This window comes from Plecotus auritus (assembly GCF_963455305.1).
Source record: "Plecotus auritus genome assembly, chromosome: 8".
Taxonomy (NCBI): domain Eukaryota; kingdom Metazoa; phylum Chordata; class Mammalia; order Chiroptera; family Vespertilionidae; genus Plecotus; species Plecotus auritus.
In genome coordinates, this window is record NC_137782.1 from 30712554 (window position 1) to 30733833 (window position 21280).

The 21280-nt window shown below is 43.1% G+C and overlaps 1 protein-coding gene across 2 annotated transcripts in view; it reads right to left on the bottom strand.

Annotated features, from left to right (window-relative positions):
• CHCHD6 (coiled-coil-helix-coiled-coil-helix domain containing 6) overlaps nucleotides 1-21280 on the bottom strand; it is a 226045-nt gene that overhangs the window by 195462 nt on the left and 9303 nt on the right. For both annotated transcript variants that reach the window (XM_080683523.1, XM_080683524.1), the window contains exons 2-4: nucleotides 15508-15628; nucleotides 11850-11922; nucleotides 9349-9493 (exon numbers count right to left, since the gene is read on the bottom strand). In XM_080683523.1, coding sequence (XP_080539649.1) covers nucleotides 9349-9493; nucleotides 11850-11922; nucleotides 15508-15628 — 339 coding nt within the window. The remainder of the gene's footprint in view (nucleotides 1-9348; nucleotides 9494-11849; nucleotides 11923-15507; nucleotides 15629-21280) is intronic.

Here is a 21280-nt window from a genome sequence, read left to right on the forward strand (position 1 = left end):
TGTAAACAATAGGGAATTTCAACAGAAAAGTGGAAACCATAAAAAATGCCAAATGCAAAAAGGATCAGTTAAAGTGGAAATTCATGACTCTTCGCAAAGAGCCCACCAGGCTGTCTCCAGAAAAAAAAAATCCTCATTTTACAGATCAGAAGACTGAAACTGACAGGTACCACCATGCCATGAAACTTCTCACAGGAATGAAAACCACTGAGGAACTATGACCACTGTCAGTGCCACTGCTCCCACCCTCCACCCCCCACCCCAGTTCCTTGAGGCATCTAGTTTGTCAGAGGCCTAAAAAATTAAAATCTCCAGAACTGCACTGCCCAGTCTAGGGGTCAGCAAACTACAGCCCACCAGCGGGATCCAATCTACAGCCTCTTTTGGTATGGCCTCTGAGCTAAGAATGGTTTTTACATTTCTTTAGAACTATAGAAATAACAACAAAGAACACATGACAGAGACCATATGTGGCTTATAAAACCTGAAATATTTACTATCTGGCTCTCTTTACAGAGAAAGAGTGTCAATCCTGATCTAATCTAGAAAAAAAAACAAAAAACAACTCAGCAAGACTTAAGGAAACAAAGAAAGGGCTATTGATGTCATGCTCTCTTTTTTTCCAGATTATGCCTTTTACCAGCCCTCTAAGTGCTGACAAGTAGATCTCTATAGAGATTCAAGATCTCTCTATCTGTGGCTCAAATTGGAGGAAGCTTACGGACAAAGCCACCAAAGTCCCCAGGCCTGAGTCACCAAAGTCCTACTCTCTGCCGGTTCCACACAAGTTAAATCCAAAGTCCCTAAGTCTCTGATGAGTAGTCATATAAACTGCTTTCTTGACTCCAAGATATCATACTGAAAGGTGTTTCTTTGTTGTGCTTTGTTTGATTGTTTGAAAAGGTCAGATCTGTGAGTTGCTATCCATTCTGGGAGAGGCTGAAATGGGTACTTGCTTCCACCTACTAGTATTTGCAATGGGGTACTGCAATGAGGCCTCAAGGAGCTGACAAAGGACTCTATGCAAAGTCTCTGAATCAGAAGATACCACATCACATTCTCAGTCACTTGAGATCTGCCATTCCATAACCGTCTGCTGTGCATTTACAATTTGCTGAGCATTACAAAGAAGATCAAAGTCATCTCACCTAGAGAGAGGGCACAGTTTCTATCCTCAAGGAGCCTATAATCTGAGGAACAAGACTTACAAAGATGTAGGAGGGGAGAATTAGAAATAAAAGGCTATAACTGTAGTAAAACCAAAATAAATCTTTCATCTCACTCATGATCTCAAAAAACTGCAATTCAAAAACTCTTGAATCTGGTATTTTCTTAAAATTCTGGTTATAGAGTCCATAGAGCTATGGTAGCAGCTTCTCAGATGTCTGAACAATGAAAAGAATGCAATAATAGATCAAAACTCCCTGCAAACTGGAAAGCAAAACAGGACAGCCACTTTTCCTGTGCAAGTCCTGATGGGCACATTCGGGTAGAGAAGCACTCAGTTACTGCCCTGTGTTCAGCATTCAGTAGAAGGAGGCTCTCTGTTCTTGTGAGTCTCTTTTGAGGATGAAGAAAACCTTCCCCTAGAGATTCCTGTCACACGTCCAGAATTTCACTCCAGGCCCAGGCCTAAACTGACCTCTCCTATCTGCCATACCCACCACTGCCCTAGCCTCCAGCCAAATGCCTGGTCTTCTCCCAACCATTGGCCTTTGCTCCTGCAGTATCCTTCATCTGCAACACCCTTTCTTACTCTTCTTCACTTGGCAAACTTCTCTTCAGTCTTTAAGATCCAGCTCACATGTCACCTCTTAGAAGACTTTCCCACCCCACCAGGAAGAGGCTAGTGTTGCTGCCTCCTTCCTCCTCTGGTACTTCCCTGTCTCTTTGGTATGATATTGTAACACTCTATGGTCACTTGTGAGAACATGTAACTCTCCTAATAAATAGATCTTCTCAAAGCGAGGGACTGTAGCTTATTTTTCGGTAATAAATTTTTATTTTTCAATTACAGTTGACATACAATATCACATTAGTTTCAGGTGTACAACATAGTGATTAGACATTATATAACTTACAAAGTGATCATGCCAATAAATATAGTACCCATCTGATAGCATACACAGTTACTATAAGATTAGAAGCCTGGTGCACGAAATTTGTGCACGGGTAGGGTCCCTAGGCCTGGCGGGCAATCAGGGCTAATCGGGGCCTTCTGGCTGCCAGCCGGGGCCTTACTTCGTTCCACGCCTCCCCAACGTGGTCAGCGCACGTAATAGTGAGCAATCAAACTCCCAGTCTCCCAGTCGAACTCCTGAGGGGACACTTTGTATATTAGCCTTTTATATACCTAGATTATAGACTATATTCCCTATGCTGTACTTTATATCCCCATGACTATTCTGTAACTACCAATTTGTACCACTTAATCCCTTCACCATTTTTATCCATCCCCCTCAACCTTCCTCCCATCTACCAACTGTCAAATTATTCTCTGTATCTATTATTCTGTTTCTCTTCTGCCTATTCATTTATTTTGGTGGGTTTTTTTTAGGTTCCACATATAAATAAAATCATATGGCATTTGTCTTCCTCTGTCTGACTTCACTCAACACAACAGCCTCTAGGTCCATCCATGTTGTTGCAGATGGCAAGATTTCATTCTTTTTTTGGCTGAGTCATATTCCATTGCATATACATATCACTTCTTTGTTATCCATCCATCTATTGATGGACACTTAGGTTGCTTCTATATCTTGGCTGTTGTAAACAATACTGTAATTAACATATAAATATACTAGAGGCCCAGTGCACAGATCCATGCACTGTGGGGTCCCCCAGCCTGGCCTGTGGGGATTGGGCTGAAACTGACTCTCTGACATCCCCCGAGTGGTCCCGGATTGAGAGAGGGCAGTTCTTGGGTGACGTACCCTGGAATTGGGCTCCCTCCTCTCTGGTTCCGGTGCATCACCCGAGAACTGCAGCTGCCAAGTCACTGCAGCTCCTGCGTTGATCGTCTACCCCCTGGTGGTCAGTGTACGTCACAGCTACTGGCCGGTTAGCCGTTTGGCTGGTTGCTTAGGCTTTTATATGTATAGATGTCTTTTCAACTTAGTGTTTTGAGTTTCTTTGCATAAATACCCAGAAGTGATATTTTCCCCTCCCAATTTTTAACCACCACATGAGGGGAAGGGACCAGCCAACTCCAAGTCTCCTCTCCTCCTACCAGTCTCAATATGGCTTCTTCTTTATATCCTTAGTTATAAGACTTCTGTTCAGCTAGATTTCAGAAAGTCAGGCTATATCTTACTTATTTCCATTTACCAAGAAATTAACCCAATGCCTAACATATAACAGGGATACAGAGAAAATTTTATATAAGTTGCTCACCAAAAAAGAAATTAAAGTTTTTATTTTCTATCACATATAATGCAATCATGTATACCTAATCATATGTATCAAGAATCTAACAGGCAAGGTTATAAATTTCATTCTTCCCTAAGTAAAGCTACTGCCAGGTCTGTATTACTCCATCCACTGGATTTTTAAAGCTCTTCCCATCAGAAAATTCAGCCCAAGAAATCATTCTGTTCTTTCTTATTTCTCTCTGGAATGTTTTGGACTCTAAAACATTGATTTGGATACCAAACTTCCTCCCCCAATTCAGAGAGAAGCACACCTCACATAGGCTCAATTGATACCCAGGGCCATTGCCCCAACTATAACTGGACTTTATCAGTCAGCAAGTGGCAAGAATCAGGCATAAACATACTCAAAAACAGTTCATCACTGATGCAAAAGATGAGAAATGATAACATTTTGTTATCAGAAGTAGGTTATACAAATGATTGCCTTTCCTTGTCATTTGTTTTATGAACTTTTCCCAATAATGAGCTGAATCATTCCTTTATGCAGAAAGGGATTTAAAAATCAATATTGTAAAAGTCAGAGGCAAAAAGACAGGGCAGAAGTGCATATTAAATGTCAAACTGCACTCAGCCAACTCAAAAGAAAATCCTTCAGGCAAGGTTACATGTTCAAGGGTGCAGGGCTTGCGGACACGAGTCAGAGTAGCCACCGAGAACAAGTGGGCAGCCAGCTCATGCCAGGGGCCATGCCTGTTTTGCCTCGGGGTTCTACCTGGCCTCCTCACAAGGAGGATGTGCTGTGATCCCAGCACCCTTATATACTCTGCCTAGTGGGCTCCTTCAATCCTTGCATCTGGAAGACACAGATGAAGAAAGAAAATTCTCTATGCAGTTGGTCAGGTTCTTCTCTCCATTTTTCTCCTCCTATTTAAATCCTTCAAAGTACAGTTTTGAAATGATCTCCACTAAAAGTACATGCTAACCACACCAACCTAAACGGAAGTGATGGGGAAAACCAAGATGGCGGCATAAGGTATACACCTGTACGTGCTGCCTCTCACAACCACACCAAAACTACAACTAAAAGACAAAACGTCTATCACCCAGAACCACAGGAAAGCTGGCTGAGTAGAAGTTCTACAACTAGAAGGAAAAAGAAAAGAGCATTGAGACATGCACAAGCGTGGAAAAGCTGAGGTAGAGGAGGCGGGCGAATCGCGCAAATCGGGCTGGCGGCGGGCGACTGGGTGCTCTGTTTTTTTCCAACCCGAAGGGAGACACAAGCTCCCAATTACTCTGAACTCCAGTTTCTGGCGAGACTCTGGGGAACCAGACTCCTACGGGGAGAAGCGGGACTGTCTGCCATTGGGTTGGAAAGTGAGGATGGCTTTCTTGCAGAGGTGCATACAGGAATCATTGTTTACTGCGCTGGGGCGCGGGATACGGGGACGCGGAAACTCGGAGACACAGAGATGGCTGACTGGCAGCATTGCTGTTTGCCACGCCCTAGCCCAGTGATTCCCTGAGACCCCGCCCCGCACAATTTACAAACCCACCCAAGCCCTACGCAGCAGCTTTTGCATATAAATGGCCTGCCCTATCTCAGCTTAACCTAACAAACTGCAGCTCTGGTCAGACAGCTCCAAAACCTCCAAGCAAAGAGGAGAAATCTGCAGATCTCGCTGTAGCTCCTGCTGGGTGGCCTCAGACAGTAGCTGACCTGCACCCCATTGGAGATCCAGAAGCCAGTGTACCTAGTCGTCAGTATGAGATGACACCAGATTTCAGCTCCTTACATCCATAAGTGACACATTCAAGAGGCAGACTCAGTGAGCACCAAAGCCCCACTGAAACAAGTCCTGCCCCATAAGGGTGTCTCCAGCACAGCAGTTCTTCCATTATAGACACAGCGGGTCCTCACAGCCAATTGGCCTGGAGGTCAATTCCTCCCAGTGCACCAACAGCAATCAAGGCTTAACTATAACACTTTGCACTCAGCCCACAAAGGGGTGCACCAAGAGTGTCCACCTCAGGTGATAGGGGAGGCTGAACCACTGGGCCCTATAGGTCACCTATCACAGAAAACCACCCCATCAACACAGGGAAGCAGCCAGAATGCGGAGACAAAGAAACATGTCACGAATGAAAGAAATGGAGGAAAGCAAACTACTGGACATAGAGTTCAAAACCACATTTATAAGGTTACTCAAGAATCTTCTAAAAACCTCTGAGGAACTTAGTGAAACCTTTAAGGATCTTAATGAGAATGCCAAAAAAATGGAAAAGGACCAGTCAGAAATTAAGCATACACTGTCTGAAATAAAGAATATACAGAAATTCAACGGTAGATCAAAGGACCCCAAGAATCAAACCAAAGATCTGAAATATGAGGAAACAAAAAACACCCAACCAGAAAAACAAAAAGAAAAAAGAATCCAAATATATGAAGATAGTGTAAGGAGCCTCTGCGACAACTTTAAGCGTACCAACATCCGAATTATTGGGGTGCCAGAAGAAGAGAGAGAGCAAAATACTGAAAACCTATTTGAAGAAATAATGACAGAAAACTTTCCCTACCTGGTGAAAGAAATAGACTTACAAGTCCAGGAAGCGCAGAGAACCCCAAACAAGAGGAATCCAAAGAGGACCACACCAAAACACATCATAATTAAAATGCCAAGGGCAACAGACAAAGAGAGAATCTTGAAAGCAGCAAGAGAAAAACGGTTAGTTACCTACAAGGGAGTACCCATACGACTGTCAGCTGATTTCTCAACAGAAACTATGCAGGCCAGAAGGGAGTGGCAAGAAATATTCAAAGTGATGAATAGCAAGAACCTACAACCAAGATTACTCTACCCAGCAAAGCTATCATTTCGAATTGAAGGTCAGATAAAGAGCTTCACAGACAAGAAAAAGCTAAAGGAGTTCATCACCACCAAACCAGGGTTATATGAAAAGCTGAAGGGTATTCTTTAAGAAGAGGAAGAAGAAAAAGGTAAAGATAAAAATTATGAACAACAAAATGACAACAAATACATACCTATCAACAAGTGAATCTAAAAATCAAGTGAATAAAAAATCTGATGAACAGAATAAACTGATGAATATAATAGAATCAGGGACATAGAAAGGGAGTGGACTGACAATTCTCGGGGGAAGGGGGTGTGAGGGGTGCGGGAAGAGATTGGACAAAAATCTTACACCTATGGATGAAGACAGTGGCGGGGAGTAAGGGCATGGGGTAGAGTGGGGAATCAGGTGGAGGGGAGCTATGGGGGAAAAAAAGAGGAACACCTGCAATAATCTGAACAATAAAGATTTATTTTTTAAAAAATTAAAAAAAATGGAAGTGATGGTTACAGCTTTGCTCAGGTGAGTACCTCGTACCCCTATTGATTTATAGAACAGGGCCTGGGATGAGCTTCCCTTCTCCTCTGTTCACACTGAGGATTGAATGTGGTTGTAAGCCTTTAAAACTGGGCTCTGCATCTGCTATAACACTGAGCAACAGAAACTAACTGCAGCTAACTGAAGCTAAGGAGAGTTGATGGCAGGTTACCAGCAGATGATCTAATCCTCAAGAAGGTAGAAGGACCAGACAGGAAATCCTTCAGGCAAGGCTACAGACTCAAGGGTGCAGGGCTTGTGGACACTAGTCAGAGTAGCCACCGAGAACAAGTGGGCAGCCAGCTCATGCCAGGGGCCATGCCTGTTTTGCCTTGGGGTTCAACCTGGCCTCCTCACAAGGAGGATGTGCTGCCTCACAGAATGACAGCCTCACAGGATGACAGTCCTGGTCAGCCATTCAACAAATAACCCCACCATGGCCCCTCACCTTGGCCTCCTCATTCACTCAAAACTGAAAGTCCCGAGAGAGAGGATCTGACTGCCTGGCCTTGGGCCCTGTGCTCTGATCCTCCCAGTACCTGTGGCAGGGAGAGAGAAGAGATCTAGCTTCCATAAAGGAAGTCAGACATTAGAATTGCAATCGCAGCAAGATGACACAACATCAAGAAACAGGTAAGTTCCCAAAAGAAAACAGGGCCACTAAATGCAGGAAGAAAAGTAGTTACTAAACATCTTCAAAACAAAGGAAGTCACTTGCTTCACTATTCCCTAGGAACTCTGGTTCAGAAAGGCATTATCCATCCAGAGATTTGGGGGTGGGACTCAAGTAAGGATGTTATCTCCTATACTCTAAAGCAGGGGTCCTCAAACTTTTTAAACAGGGGGCCAGTTCACTGTCCCTCAGACCGTTGGGAGGGCCAGACTATAGTTTAAAAAAAAAAACTATGAACAAATTCCTATGCGCACTGCGGGCCCGGGACGAGTCAGCTGCTAAGTAGGACAGGCAGCAGCACCCAGCGGGCCGGATAAATGTCCTCGGCGGGCCACATGTGGCCCGCGGGCTGTAGTTTGAGGACCCCTGCCTAAAGTTTCCCTCCATTTAAAAACTACACACCTGTACTGGAGGTCATTTATGTTGCTTCCCACTTATACAGGTTCTCCTGCAGGAAGAAGGGCCCAGCTCTCTTCTTTGCAGGTAGAGAAGGGAAGCTGTGAATTCCCTTTCACTATAATTAACACATTCCAGGTGAGAATAGATACCACACCTGGAAGCTGCAATTTTTTCATGCTAGATGACTGTCCTAGGTGGCCAACCTTTTTTGCTCATGCCATATTGATTAACCCTTCATCTCCAGGACCAGGGTCCTTTTGACTTGGTTTTCAAGCTGCCTGCAAAGAGGTGACATCCTACCTGCCCCTCAGACACTAACTGCAAGAGCCTCTAAAACTGTGTTCTCACCCCAGTTTCTCTACATTAATTGATTCTTCACCAGGATGCCACAGGGTTCTAAAAACACAAGTCAAATCACATCATCCCCATTCTTACGAACTTCGGAAATCCTCTGCAGTTTCAGAGTCACCGTGAGCTATATTGTGAATTAACTACTCATGATGTCCAAGGCCTTCTCTAAACTGTCTTCATACCTCACTCACTTCTTCTCGGGACCCATCACCTCCTGGATATCCACCTACCTCAGCCCAGCTGCTCCCTCAGCCTGGGGGATCCACATTGCTCAAGGCTGAGATCAATGCCATCTCTTCCACCTGCAGTTGACACCACGGCCTTTGCATTCCCAAGCATATTATCTTTACCTTCATTTCACACTTAATGTAACCGATTTGGCCTTTTTCAAAGTTTTTGTGTAAGTCTGCTTTCCCCACTAGACTGAACATTTCCCAAGGGAGAGGATCCTACATTGTTTGTATTTCCCAGAGGGCCTAGTTCAGCCAACATTTCTTATGTGATTATTGTACACTTTGACCATCTGTGCACTCACAGGAGAATGACTCTGAATAGACTCCCATCAGTTAAGTGTATTAATAACAATAACAGCATCAATAGCACACATTCATGATCTGCCAGGGAGCACTAAGCCCTGCACAGTTACTTATCACCTCCGCTGATCCCTTGGGCATTGCTGTGTGCAAACATCCTGATCCTCAAATGAGGCTCATGGACACTGGAGGATGTGTTCATGCTAACAAGTAGGGAGCTAGGATTCACACCCAGGCTGCCTAACTCTACAAACTTAACATCTCATTTACTGTGTGGCCCAAGACCCAGTCTTCTCCCTTCACACCCTCCAGCACACATACCACTGCAGCACTTACACCTGTTAAGTTTCAGATCAGAACCAGGCCATCAAATGATCCAGCCCTTAAACTATAGCCCTGAGGTCCCCAGAGACTGAAAACAGACCAGAGGAGCAAAGCATATCAGCACCAGAGCAAGGGTTACAAGAACTCAAGTTCCTGGTCCCTAAACACCCTTTCCACAAGGTAACTCAGAGGATATTGCGTGGGCAGCCTGAGCCCCGGGCTTCAGACAGATCAGGTCACAGGTCTGACCTCTGCTTCCCTGCATTATGAGAGCATAAAAGGCCAGCTCAGGAAGATCAGCACTCACCAGCAGGGCTGACTTCTGCTTCTCCTGGTCAAGGCTGTCCTCCCCGCCGTGCAGGGATGCATTCCGGTACTTCGTGGCTGCCTCTCTTTCCCTCATTGCCACTTGACACAGCTCATCCTGGACTATAGCCTGCTTCTGTTTATACCTGTGCCAGGAGAGACATGAAAGAAGCAGGTGCAGATATAATGACTTGGCAGAAGGTAGCCAAGAAAAAGTTTGTGCACTCACTTCAGCTGACCAGGGGACTGGGATCTGTAGGCCAATGGAACTTAGATCTAACACTGGCCAGAGAGAGTACTGTGAAAGCTCATACCATCTGACCCTCGGAAGTCAGGCATCAGTGACAGTGACCAAGGCAAGGAGATACAGTGACACTCTCAGCCAGAACAATATGGATTAAGAACAGAAGGAGAGCTGACCACCATATGAGGAATCAGGCAGTCATATCCCAAAGGATAAATACTTCAGGCAGGATTTCAACCCCTCACTAGCCACTCTTTCAAAGTGGGCTGGAAGGGTGGAAAGCCCACCTTCCCTGCTTCCACTTGAGTGCTTGAAGGTTTTTAGATAGCAGCATCCCTCTGTTTTGAACATTTAACTCTTCATTCTGAATCTGTCCCTAACCTTTGAACTATTTATGAGCTTTTTGCCCAGTAAAATAATCCTAAAGAAAGAAAAAAGTTACTAGTACTAAGATGCTGTTAGTATCATTTATTATAGTGTAATACATGCAAACAACTGAAATGTCTTTTAACTTGACCTTGATTGTTGGACATCTGATATCAGCACATAATGGTATATTATATCATCATTATGAAATACATTATTTGATTTGTCTATAGGTTGAATCTAAAAATTGAGTACCAATAAGCTACTTTTAGCAATAAAAATGTTTAAAAAGCAGTTGTAACAAATGGAAAAAAATTATAATACTAAGTGAAAACAGCAAAATATAAAATTATATACGACTGAAAAAATAATCCTAAACTAGGGAAAAGAACACATTTGAAAGAAACATTCCAAAATACTAACAGTGGTTGTCTTGAAATGGTGAACCTATGGATCAATTTGTTCATTTTAAATATTTTGTAAGTCTTTCATTAGCATGTATTACTTGATCATTTTTCATTGTTTAAAAGTACCCAAAAAGGAGTTCAAGTTAGTTATTCTTGGAGAGGCCTCTTAGGACTAGTGAGGTAAAATTCTTAGGCTGTCAATCTTAATCCATGACTATGGAACAGACCTACAAGGCTGACCTACTGAAGGGAAAAAACCAACTGTGATTGACACTTCACTTCTTAAACAAATTCACTTGGTCCTTTATCTGTCCTCACGGGTTTTAAAGAAGGTGGTCAATAACAACTACAGTTAGCATTCATTGAGATCTCTGTGTGCCAGGCACTGCGTGTACTTTTTTTTAAAAATATATTTTATTGATTTTTACAGAAAGGAAGGGAGAGGAATAGAGTTAGAAACATGGATGAGAGAGAAACATCGATCAGCTGCCTCCTGCACGCCCCCTACTGGGGATGTGCCCGCAACCAAGGTACATGCCCTTGACCAGAATCGAACCTGGGACCTTGAGTCCGCAGGCCGACGCTCTATCCACTGAGCCAAACCGGTTAGGGCACTGCGTGTACTTTTTATACATTAACATATTTAATCACGACAATACTCCAATGAAAGAGGTACTCGAATTATGTCCTTATCAGAGACCTGGAAAGATGCAGTGATTTTTCAGGGTCACATTTCCAGTAAGTTGCAAAATCAGAATGCAAACCTGCACTCCAGGAGGGCCTCTGTGCCTTAACCACTATTTTACAAGCCTCAGGAGGAAAAGCAGGTCCCAGTTCAGAGATATAGCCAGCTCTCCAGGATTTGGCCTATGCTGATGGAAAGTGTCACCAGCATCTTAGAGCCAAGTCCATCTCACCAATTACAGTTAGAATTGTGAGGGTCCACTTTCTCCTTCATATCTCTAAAAATGTGCCTGCACATGCATACAGGCACAGAAGACACAGACACTCAACTATTTAGTCCTGGCTTTTTCAAGTGAATTTTTTGAAAACATTAACAATCAATGTCCACAAGTCCCTTTTGGTGTTTCTTCACCTTTAAACTAGGACCAGTACCACCTAAACCCGTGGTCAGCAAACTGCGGCTCGCAAGCCACATGCGGCTCTTTCGCCCCTTGAGTGTGGCTCTTCCACAAAATACCACGGCCTGGGCGAGTCTATTTTGAAGAAGTGGCATTAGAAGAAGTTTAAGTTTAAAAAATTGGCTCTCAAAAGAAATTTCAATCGTTGTACTGTTGATATTTGGCTCTGTTGACTAATGAGTTTGCCGACCACTGACCTATACCATAGGGTTGTTGTGCAATCTAAATAAGACAAAATATGTGAGACAAACCCTAGAGCCTTCAGACCAGGAAAAGGTCCCCAGTCAGGAAAGAGTGGTCAGCCAGAGCTCAGAGCCAGGGGTGAGCAGGCACTCACACTCACCTCTTAAGGAGATCCTCCTCCACCCCCAAGGGCTGCTGGGCACCATCATACTCCGACTTGGGCAGTTTGGAGTCTGCAAAGGGACAAGAAAAGGCCTTTAAGTAGCACCCCAGGATAAATGACGGCAGGGTGGTCATCTAGGAAATGGGCTTAGGAATGCGCTCCCATAGATGGACATGCCCCATGGATGGACACATCCTCAATCCAGCCGTTCTGAAGAGTGATGGCCCAAAGGCCTTCCACGCACTCCTTCTGCATCAGGACCTCTTACTGCATGGGACTGGGAGGAAGCAGAACTATTTGAACGCAGTGTTTCAAATCCATCCCTACTCACTCTACAATTACTTGGAATCTAGGTCATCTATTAAACACAGGCCAGGAACAGATAAGGATCCACTTAATGCTAAAAGGACAGCCTCCAGGGTCTGGGTTTGACATAGGGGAAGGGAGGGGAGAGGAGGTTCCTTAAATCTTGCTTCCCTTAGTACCCCATTCTACAAATTTCTAATCCTGAATGTGGCAAGTACCCCCTAGTTGTGGTATTTTATATATCATTTAATCTGGATCACCTCTAGAATTATTGGGTTCTTTAAGTTGTTATAATAGGTCTATCTTTTGATGGCCTTGAACTTGGAGATTTCTGAGCATTTCCAATTCATTCTACTTTCTTCACTACTTGGTGATACTGAAGGTTTTGTTCTCCTCCCCCAGCCTTTATCCTTCTCAAACCATCTCTCAGCCAAATTTCAACACTTTTCTGTGGCCTTGGCCAAATGTCCTACACCTCCATCATAGGTTCCTAAAGCAACAGTGACTAGGACAGCACAAAATATTTTAGAAGAGTCAGGCTTTGTGAAAGAATCTGTGAGAATTTGCTATTTCACTCCCAAGACCTTTTAATGCATGTTGAACTCACAGACTGAAGCACTCAACCCTTCAGAGAGTAATTTCCAAAAGTAATCATCCTATGATTTGCACTTTCAGACTCCCTAAGAAGGATGGGCACAGCGGTGCTCCAGCCTGCCAGGGGGGTGTAGGGGAGGAGGGTGCACTCCTAAATGCTCCATAGTAACATGACAGGTTCTCAAATGAAAATAAAAAATAGTATACTACTTGACCAGTTCTTATTTTGACATTAATGCTCCCTTATTTGCTTATGACAGCTTTATTGAGGTATAATTTGTCCTATTTTTGCTTTTTATACAATTTTCCTTTTTTATCACTACAAAAATAATATAACAATGCACTGTATACAATGTAGACTAATCCATACTCCCACCTTCCATGTATGAGCCTGCCCATTTCCCTGCCCCCATGGTAGCACTCATTATTTAATGCATCTTTAATCATTAGCAAAGTTGAGAATCTCATCACATGAATATGGCCATTCTTGGTACACTAAGAATCTTTAAGAACTCTTTATATATTAAGACTACCAATACTGTCATATTTCCCTAGTTTATTATTCATTCTTCATTTATTTTTTTCTAAATTGTCTCTAATTTCTTGTACTTATATTACCCACTTTTCTTCATAACTTAGGGTTTCTTTATTTGATGTAGTGCTTAGAAAGTCTATTTATTGTACTTTTATGTATCATTGTATTTTTATGTCTTCAATTCTTATATTGAAATCTTGTATTGCCTCTGACATTTATTTTCAGTATGAGGTAACATAAGGATTTAATTTTAACTTCTTTTTATAACTTATTCTATCACTAAAATAAAAGCAAACACTGATTTTTTTAAAGTAAAAATATTTTAAAATTAGCAACTTCAAGAGAGTTCATTTATGCTATTATTCTTCAGCATTCAGAAACTCAAAACTCACATTCATCATTTAAACAGCAAAACACTTTGTTATAAATAAAACCAAATGACAAATGAGCCACAATTCTTGCTTCTTAAACTACTGAAACTTACCAAAACTGAAATAAGTGCTTCTTTTTATCATCCAAAGCTGAAATTGATGTGTGCATAATATATTTTAGTAATTTTTGCTTTTTTCATCACTTCTTCCTCTCACCAGTTAATGCAGTTTATTAAAATGCCCTGGGTTAAGTTAGACCCACTTCAACGAATCAGTCAGCTAGAGAGATCATGGGAGCAAGCCCTTTTGATAAAGGATGTGGGAGGAGGGAGGCATCTTATGTGGGTTTTGAGAACCTCACTCAGCCCCTTCACTAACAGAATATTCTAAAAGATCTTGGGATGAGTCCAAATGGAGGTACTGATTTACTCTAAAGCTTAGGAAGCCCTGAGACAGACAATACAAGGGCAGAGGTGTTGACAACCTAGCCAGCACCCTGGCATAAGGATGAAGCTGGAGCTCTCTGGCCCATGTGCAGAGGTCTCCAGGACACCTCCCCTTTCCTTCTACTTCGTACTCCAGAGATAGCACACCATCACTAGGTGCCCAAACAGGCCAGGCTGTGCCACCTCTGGGCCTCTGCTGCTCACCATGCCTAACTGCCTACCTACTACTGCTCTTTCAAAATCCAGTTTAAAAGTCAGCTCCCCTTGGGGCCCCGCCCTAAAATAATGAGTCACTCGCTGCTCTGTGCTACCTTATACTTTAGCCATGCATGTAGTGTTGCAACATCACATGATACATGTGATCTACATGGTTATTTCTATGTATGACTCCTTAACTAGGGTGGTGTCCCTGTCTACCCGCCACTGTGTCCCAGTACAAAGCACATGTCCTGATCCCTATTTAGCTTTCAGTAAATGCTGAGTGGACAGGGTATCGTTCCTGCCTTCTATAATCTAAAGACCTAATAGGGAGGATTAGCAGAAAAGACAACTCTAATGCAAAGCCACATACAATGCAATGAACAGTTATCCACTGTAAGAGAGTTTATGCTCTACAGTGCCTTGGCTCCTCCAATCAGTTAAAAAATACACATCAAGTTATAAGTGATAGCTAAGACCCAATTTCTCATAAGCAAGTATTTACTGAATAGAACAGTAATTGCCCCAAGACTTTTTGGTTTCTAATATCTTTATATTTTTGTCCTTTACACTTGTTTCCTTAAACTTCTTGTTCCTTTGTGTTTGCTGAAAATAGTTATTTAGAGAAAAGCACAACTTTCCTTATTTGTGATGGGCACAAAAGAGTAGAGAACAAATCAGCTTTGAGCCCTGCATGGGTACAAAAAGAACTCCTAGGAGGTGCAGAGTGGAAGGCCCTCCTGGGAGCACGTGGGCTAGGCTAGAGTTGCTGAAGTTGACGCCAAAGTCATTGACTCAATTCCCCACAAAGGTGCCAATTCACGTAAATCTATCATTCTTTGGACCATATCAACACTAGTGATTGATTATGCTTCACTTATGAATCCTTAAAAGAAACTTCTTATAGGGATTGTCAAACCAAGCCCTTCAGCCTTACTTTTTACATACAGAGAAACTGAAATAGTAACAGTTTGGCCCCAGTCACAGAAGCTCGGACTGACCTGTGCTGCTCTGATTATACCAGGCAGCATCTGTCATGCACGGAAGCCACACCCTCCTCCAAAGCAGCTATCAGAAAGGAACTGTTGGCATCACCCAGAAACAAACTGGAGCCACATTAGCTGTCACATATGTTCTGACAGGAGCATGGTTTTCCATTCCTTTCACACTCCAGCTTTCCACAGAATCACTACAACCTGCCATACCTTTCTCCGGGCCTTTAGAGGTGTCAAATGTGGAACGTGGAGGAGCAGGAGGAAAAGTCAGCTGGCCCACTTGGGAAGGCTGGCTGGAATTCTTCATGCGGTTAACCACATTTTCAGAAAGCTAAGGGAAGAATTGAGGGATGGGAAAAAGTTATGTCATAGAAACCTCTGGAAATGAAGACTACTCTTTATCCATATCCCAGATTGACCATTGACACAACTTCCTTAAGACTAACTCCAATAATATAATTACATTCCAAAACCTCTTGTAATGGCCCAGCACCTACTAGATTAGTGCCAAAGCCCTGTGTGGATTCCAAACCGATGACAGCAGGTCCCCTGCGGGTTCTCTAGCTTTATCTCTTGCTATTCCCTGCCTGCACCCTGCACTCAATGGAACCTGAGTTCTCACTTTTCTCACCCCCTCTGAATTCATGACACTGCTCCTCTGCCAAGAACCACAAGGAGCTCCCCTACCCCTGGCACACCTCTACCTGCCCAAATCTTAACTTTCCTTTAAGGGCATCTCAGTGTCCCCTCCTCTGTGAGATCTTCCCTGATAGCACTTAAGTGAAGTAGCATTTCTCCCCTTCCTTAACACTCCCATTAGAACTCATATGTGCCTCTTAGGTACATACCACACATCCTACCTGCCTCATCCTAATGGTTTGTAAATACCTTGAGAGACTCAATTATTCACCTCTATGTCCCCCCTCAGTGCCACACATACTCATTTCACCTTAGTTCCCTCTAATAAAGACTGAATAACCAAAACGTTCATTCATTTTAGAGGAAGTGAAATAGGCATGAGGGTGTCATAAAACAGCTTACTGAAATGAAATTGTAGCTAAGGATAAATCAAGAATGAAAACCCTAAGTGTTCACTTCAGTAAATATTTACTAAGTGCCTAATATGTGCAAAGCATCATAAAGCACAGTTGAGGGGAAAATGTAAAAATGACTTTAAGACAAAAAGTCACGATCAGTAACTTCAATTCCAGGTATCCAGCCGAGAAAAATGCTCCCACATGTATAAAGCAGCATTGAAATAGAAAAAAAGGAAAGAAAACAATATAAATATGCAACAACAGAGAACTGATTAAAGAAATGATGGTGTATACCTTCTATGAAATATTATGGAACCATTAGGAAAGAATGAAATAAGACATGTAACTGTCACAAAAGGATGTATGAGATATACTGGTGATTTTGTGAAGTCATAGAACACTTTGTATATCTCAATTTTATAAAGAGAGATATACAATTATAAAAAATGCAGACATACAATTATAAATATGCCAATATATGCATATGCATATTCACAAATGTGAAAATGCATTTGAACTTTCACATATATGCATACATACAAATACATGTGTCTGTTCAGATATGGAAGTCTAAAAGGCCACATAAAAAAACACAAAGTCCTGCAAGTGGGGGCAGGAGCAGCTGGGGTAGGACTTCCACTTTGGACACTTCTGAGTTTTAATTTTTTAGCATGAACATTTGTTTAGCAACTAAAAAAATTAATAATGATGGTGATGATAATTGAGTCCCTGTAGTATTTAAGATTGATGCAAATCAAATAGCTAATTAATAACACAGAACAAGAGAAGACCAAGCACATACAGCAGTGGAAGAAAATTGAGAATCTATAAATAAACCTATATATCTATGGTCAATTGATTGACAGAGGTGCCATGACAATTTAATGGAAAAAGAATAGTCTCTTCAACAAATGGTGCTGGTACAACTGTATTTACACATGCAAAAGAATGAAGTTGAACACCTACCTCACGCCATATACAAAAAATGTAGGAGCTAAAACAATGAAACTCTTAGAAGAAAATATAGGGGTAAATCTTTTCTTTTTCTTTTCTTTAGGGATTAATCTTTATGATCTTGGCTTTGGTAGTAGATTTGTAGATATGACACCAAAAGCAAGAACAATTTAAAAAAACAGATATACTGAACTTCAACAAAATGTGTCTTAAAAATCAGTGACATGTTAGTGATAAGTGCTAGGAGAAAATAAAATACAATATTGCAGTTATGGGATGCCACCAGCATTGGGAGAGACCTCTTAGAAGAGATGACACTAATGCCAAGACTTCTGCCTCCACATTTACTAGTACATTTGTAGAGCCAGGAGAAAATGATCTAGTTCCAAGCAGAGGAGAGGATAAGTACAAAGTCTCAAAGAAGAACTGAAGCTGGCATGTCCAAGGGCCTGACAGAAGGCCAGTGTGTAGGAAGGAGAGTAGGACCAGATGATCAGGCCAAAGAGTCGGGCAAAGGCAAGACCATACACCCTGGCAACAGATCGCATTTGATCCAAGGGCCAGAACAGCTACGGTGGGGTTCTACATAGGTGAGTCACAGGCTCTGATCTCCTAGTCCCAGCCCAGGTGGTATCATCTGAACCATATTACTAGGTGAGTGAGGGGTTAAGGAAAACATTGGCACGCTTCTTATTGGCAGTAGGAGATTTGTAATATTTTTAAGTGTTGCTACAAAATAGAGCAAGTAATATTTTTAATCAACAAATATACATACACACACAGTAGTCATGTGAGAATAAACACCATCTGGACAGTGCTCCCTGTACCAACAGAACCAGAATGGAGGCTTCCAGAGCCAGACGGGTCTGGAACTCGGTGCTAAAGGCCCACTGGTCACTGTGCCATCATAGCTGGCCAGATACGGTCCTATGTGGTCAGGAGATGGAAGGCCAAATCCACAGCAGTGCAAGGAAAGAGGAGTGCTACCTATACTCCAGCTGTGTGGCCTTCACCCAATTCTTTAGCTTCTCTGGGCATCACCTCTCTCACTTGTGAAATGGGAATCCCTGTGATACATCTCAGGAATTAAGTGCTTTGGGCTCAGAGGGGCCTGGGTCTGAATCCCAAATAAGCTATTTGGTAGCTGCATGACCTTGGACAAGGGGCTTCTTACCTCTAAGTCAGTTTTTTCATCTGTGAAATGGAAACAATTAATGGCATAGACTGTTGAGTTGTTGTGAGGATTAAATGAAGCAATCTACATAAAGCAGTTGGCACAAAGTAAAAACCAATATTGGCTATAATGGGAAACTGCAAAGCACTATACAAATACTAATTATAATCCATACCAGGCACATACTGGATGTAAAAATACCTGAATTAATAATATATTAGTCCCCTTTATCCACAGGGGATATGTTCTAAGACCCCCTAGTGCAGGGGTGGGCAAACTTTTTGACTCGAGGGCCACAATGGGTTCTTAAACTGGACCGGAGGGCCAGAACAAAAGCATGGATGGAGTGTTTGTGTGAACTAATATAAATTCAAAGTAAAGGAGCGGAGGGGAGAGCAAGAGAACCCTCCGCTCTTTCGGCTCCGCGGGCCGGATAGAACAGCCGAATGGGCCGGATCCGGCCCGCGGGCCGTAGTTTGCCCACGGCTGCCCTAGTGGGTGCCTGAAACCATGATAGTACCAAACCCTGTATAGACTGGTTTTTCCTATACATACATACCTACAATAAAATTTAATTTATAAATTATGCACAGCAAGAAATAAATAACAAAAACTAATAATAAAATATAACAATTATAATAATATACTGTCATAAAAGTAATGGGAATGTGGTTTCTCTCTCTCAAATTAGCTTATTGTACTGTACATACAGCATGGATATACTGGACAAAGGGATCTTTCACATCCTGGGTGGGACAGTGTGAAATTTCCCATCCAAGTACTAACCAGGCCCGACCCTGCTTAGCTTCTGAGATCAGATGAGATCCGGCGCGTTCAGGGTGGTATGGCCGTAGACGACAGTGTGAAATTTCATCACACTACTCAGAACAGGGCACAATTTAAAACTTATGAATTTTTTATTTCTGGAATTTTCCATTTAATATTTTCTAACCACAGTTGATTGACCACGGGCAACTCATGAAAGCAAAACTGTGGATAAAGGGACTATTGTAATAACAATAGGTAACATTCACCATCTATATATATATATAAAACCCAGCGACCAGAAAGGCGGAACAACCAGAACGACCAGAACAAACGGTGGCTATGACGTGCACTGTGGCAGCCAACCAGCCTGATCCGGGCCCCAATCAGCCCCCTCCCCCCAGCTGGCCCAGCCCCCGATCAGCCCCCAACACCCCAATCGGGGGCCGGGCCAGCTGACCAACCGCCCGTGGCCCCTCCCCCCCACCAGCCTGGCACAATGGGCCTCCATCGGGCGGGCTGGCCCGACCCCACCCATGCACGAATTCATGCACCGGGCCTTTCGTATACTATAAACTGAACACTGTTCTAAGTGTTCTACATGCATAATCCGTTCAAAATTAAATTAGGAAGATTGTTTTAAAGCACCCTCCAGCTCCGACCTCCTGCCCTCAGTGTGGAGTAACACAGGATTTCAAGAAGAGGGGCCTTCCTATGCCACCACCATGGTGCAGTTGGCTGGCAGCTCCACAGGTCTCCACCGACAACACAGAGCCGAAGAAGGAGCTCTCTCTCCTCCCCTCCCCAGCCCACAGCCCTAGCCCAGGACTGCCATGGCCACAAGTTGGCAGGCCATCAACAGCCAAAGTCAGGCCTCAATCGAAGTCACAAACATGCGAGACCTCACCACATCTGTCCTAACAAATGTGATTGGGAACCCAGACCCCACATCCTAACAATTACCATTGCATGACTGCAACCAAACGCTTTCCTCGCTTTAGAGGCAAGTTCCCAAAGAGGGGACTAGAGGTTTCTTTATTAAACCACAGAGGTCTATCAGTAAGTCATGTGGCTACCCCACAACTAAAAGGCTAGAGGAGAAAGGTGCTGCCAGAAAAATCACAAGCGGGACTTATCTAGCATTGAATGGAAGAACCATGACAGGCATGAGCAGTGTCCTGCTGACCCACTATAATGGAGAAGGTCAGAGTCATAATAACTACAAGCAACACCCATCTCCCAGTAGAGGAAACCAAGGCACAGAAAGGGTAAAGCACTTGCCCAGGCCATGAGCTCATAGAGTGCAAGCCAGGCTGCTTGACTCCCTAGCTCAGTGGTCGGCAAACTCATTAGTCAAAAGAGCCAAATATCAACAGTACAACGATTGAAATTTCTTTTGAGAGCCAAATTTTTTAAACTTAAACTTCTTCTAATGCCACTTCTTCAAAATAGACTCGCCCAGGCCGTGGTATTTTGTGGAAGAGCCACACTCAAGGGGCCTAAGAGCTGCATGTGGCTCGCAAGCCGCAGTTTGCCGACCACAGCCCTAGCCAGTCTGCTGTGGGGTAAAAGGATGTGACCCCAACGACAAGAGCAAGGGGAAATGCACAGCACTCACAGGCAGGAAGGGCCCCTGGAAGGGACAACTACTGCAAATCTAAAGCAAAGAAGGAGTCAGGATTGCTGAGAAGCCATAACTCACATTTGACCACTTGCTTGCCATTACTCCCACCAGAATGTAAGCTCCATGGGAGCAGGGTTCCGTTTTGCTCTTGCTTTATCTTTAGTGCCTAGAGAGTGCACAGCACACCGGAGATGCTCGATATTTGTTAAAGACATAAACTAAATAAGTATTTACTAAAGGCACATGTTCCTGACACACTAGTGCAATGGAGCATGTAAAGATATAACAGCCAAGACCTTTACATTTAAAGAGCTTATGGTCCAATAGGGTGGGCAAAATAAACTCATACAGATGACACAAGCTACTAAGTTGTCAGGTATATGAAGCTCAAATAAGGTGCCTGAGAGTTCTAATAAAGTAACCCTATGT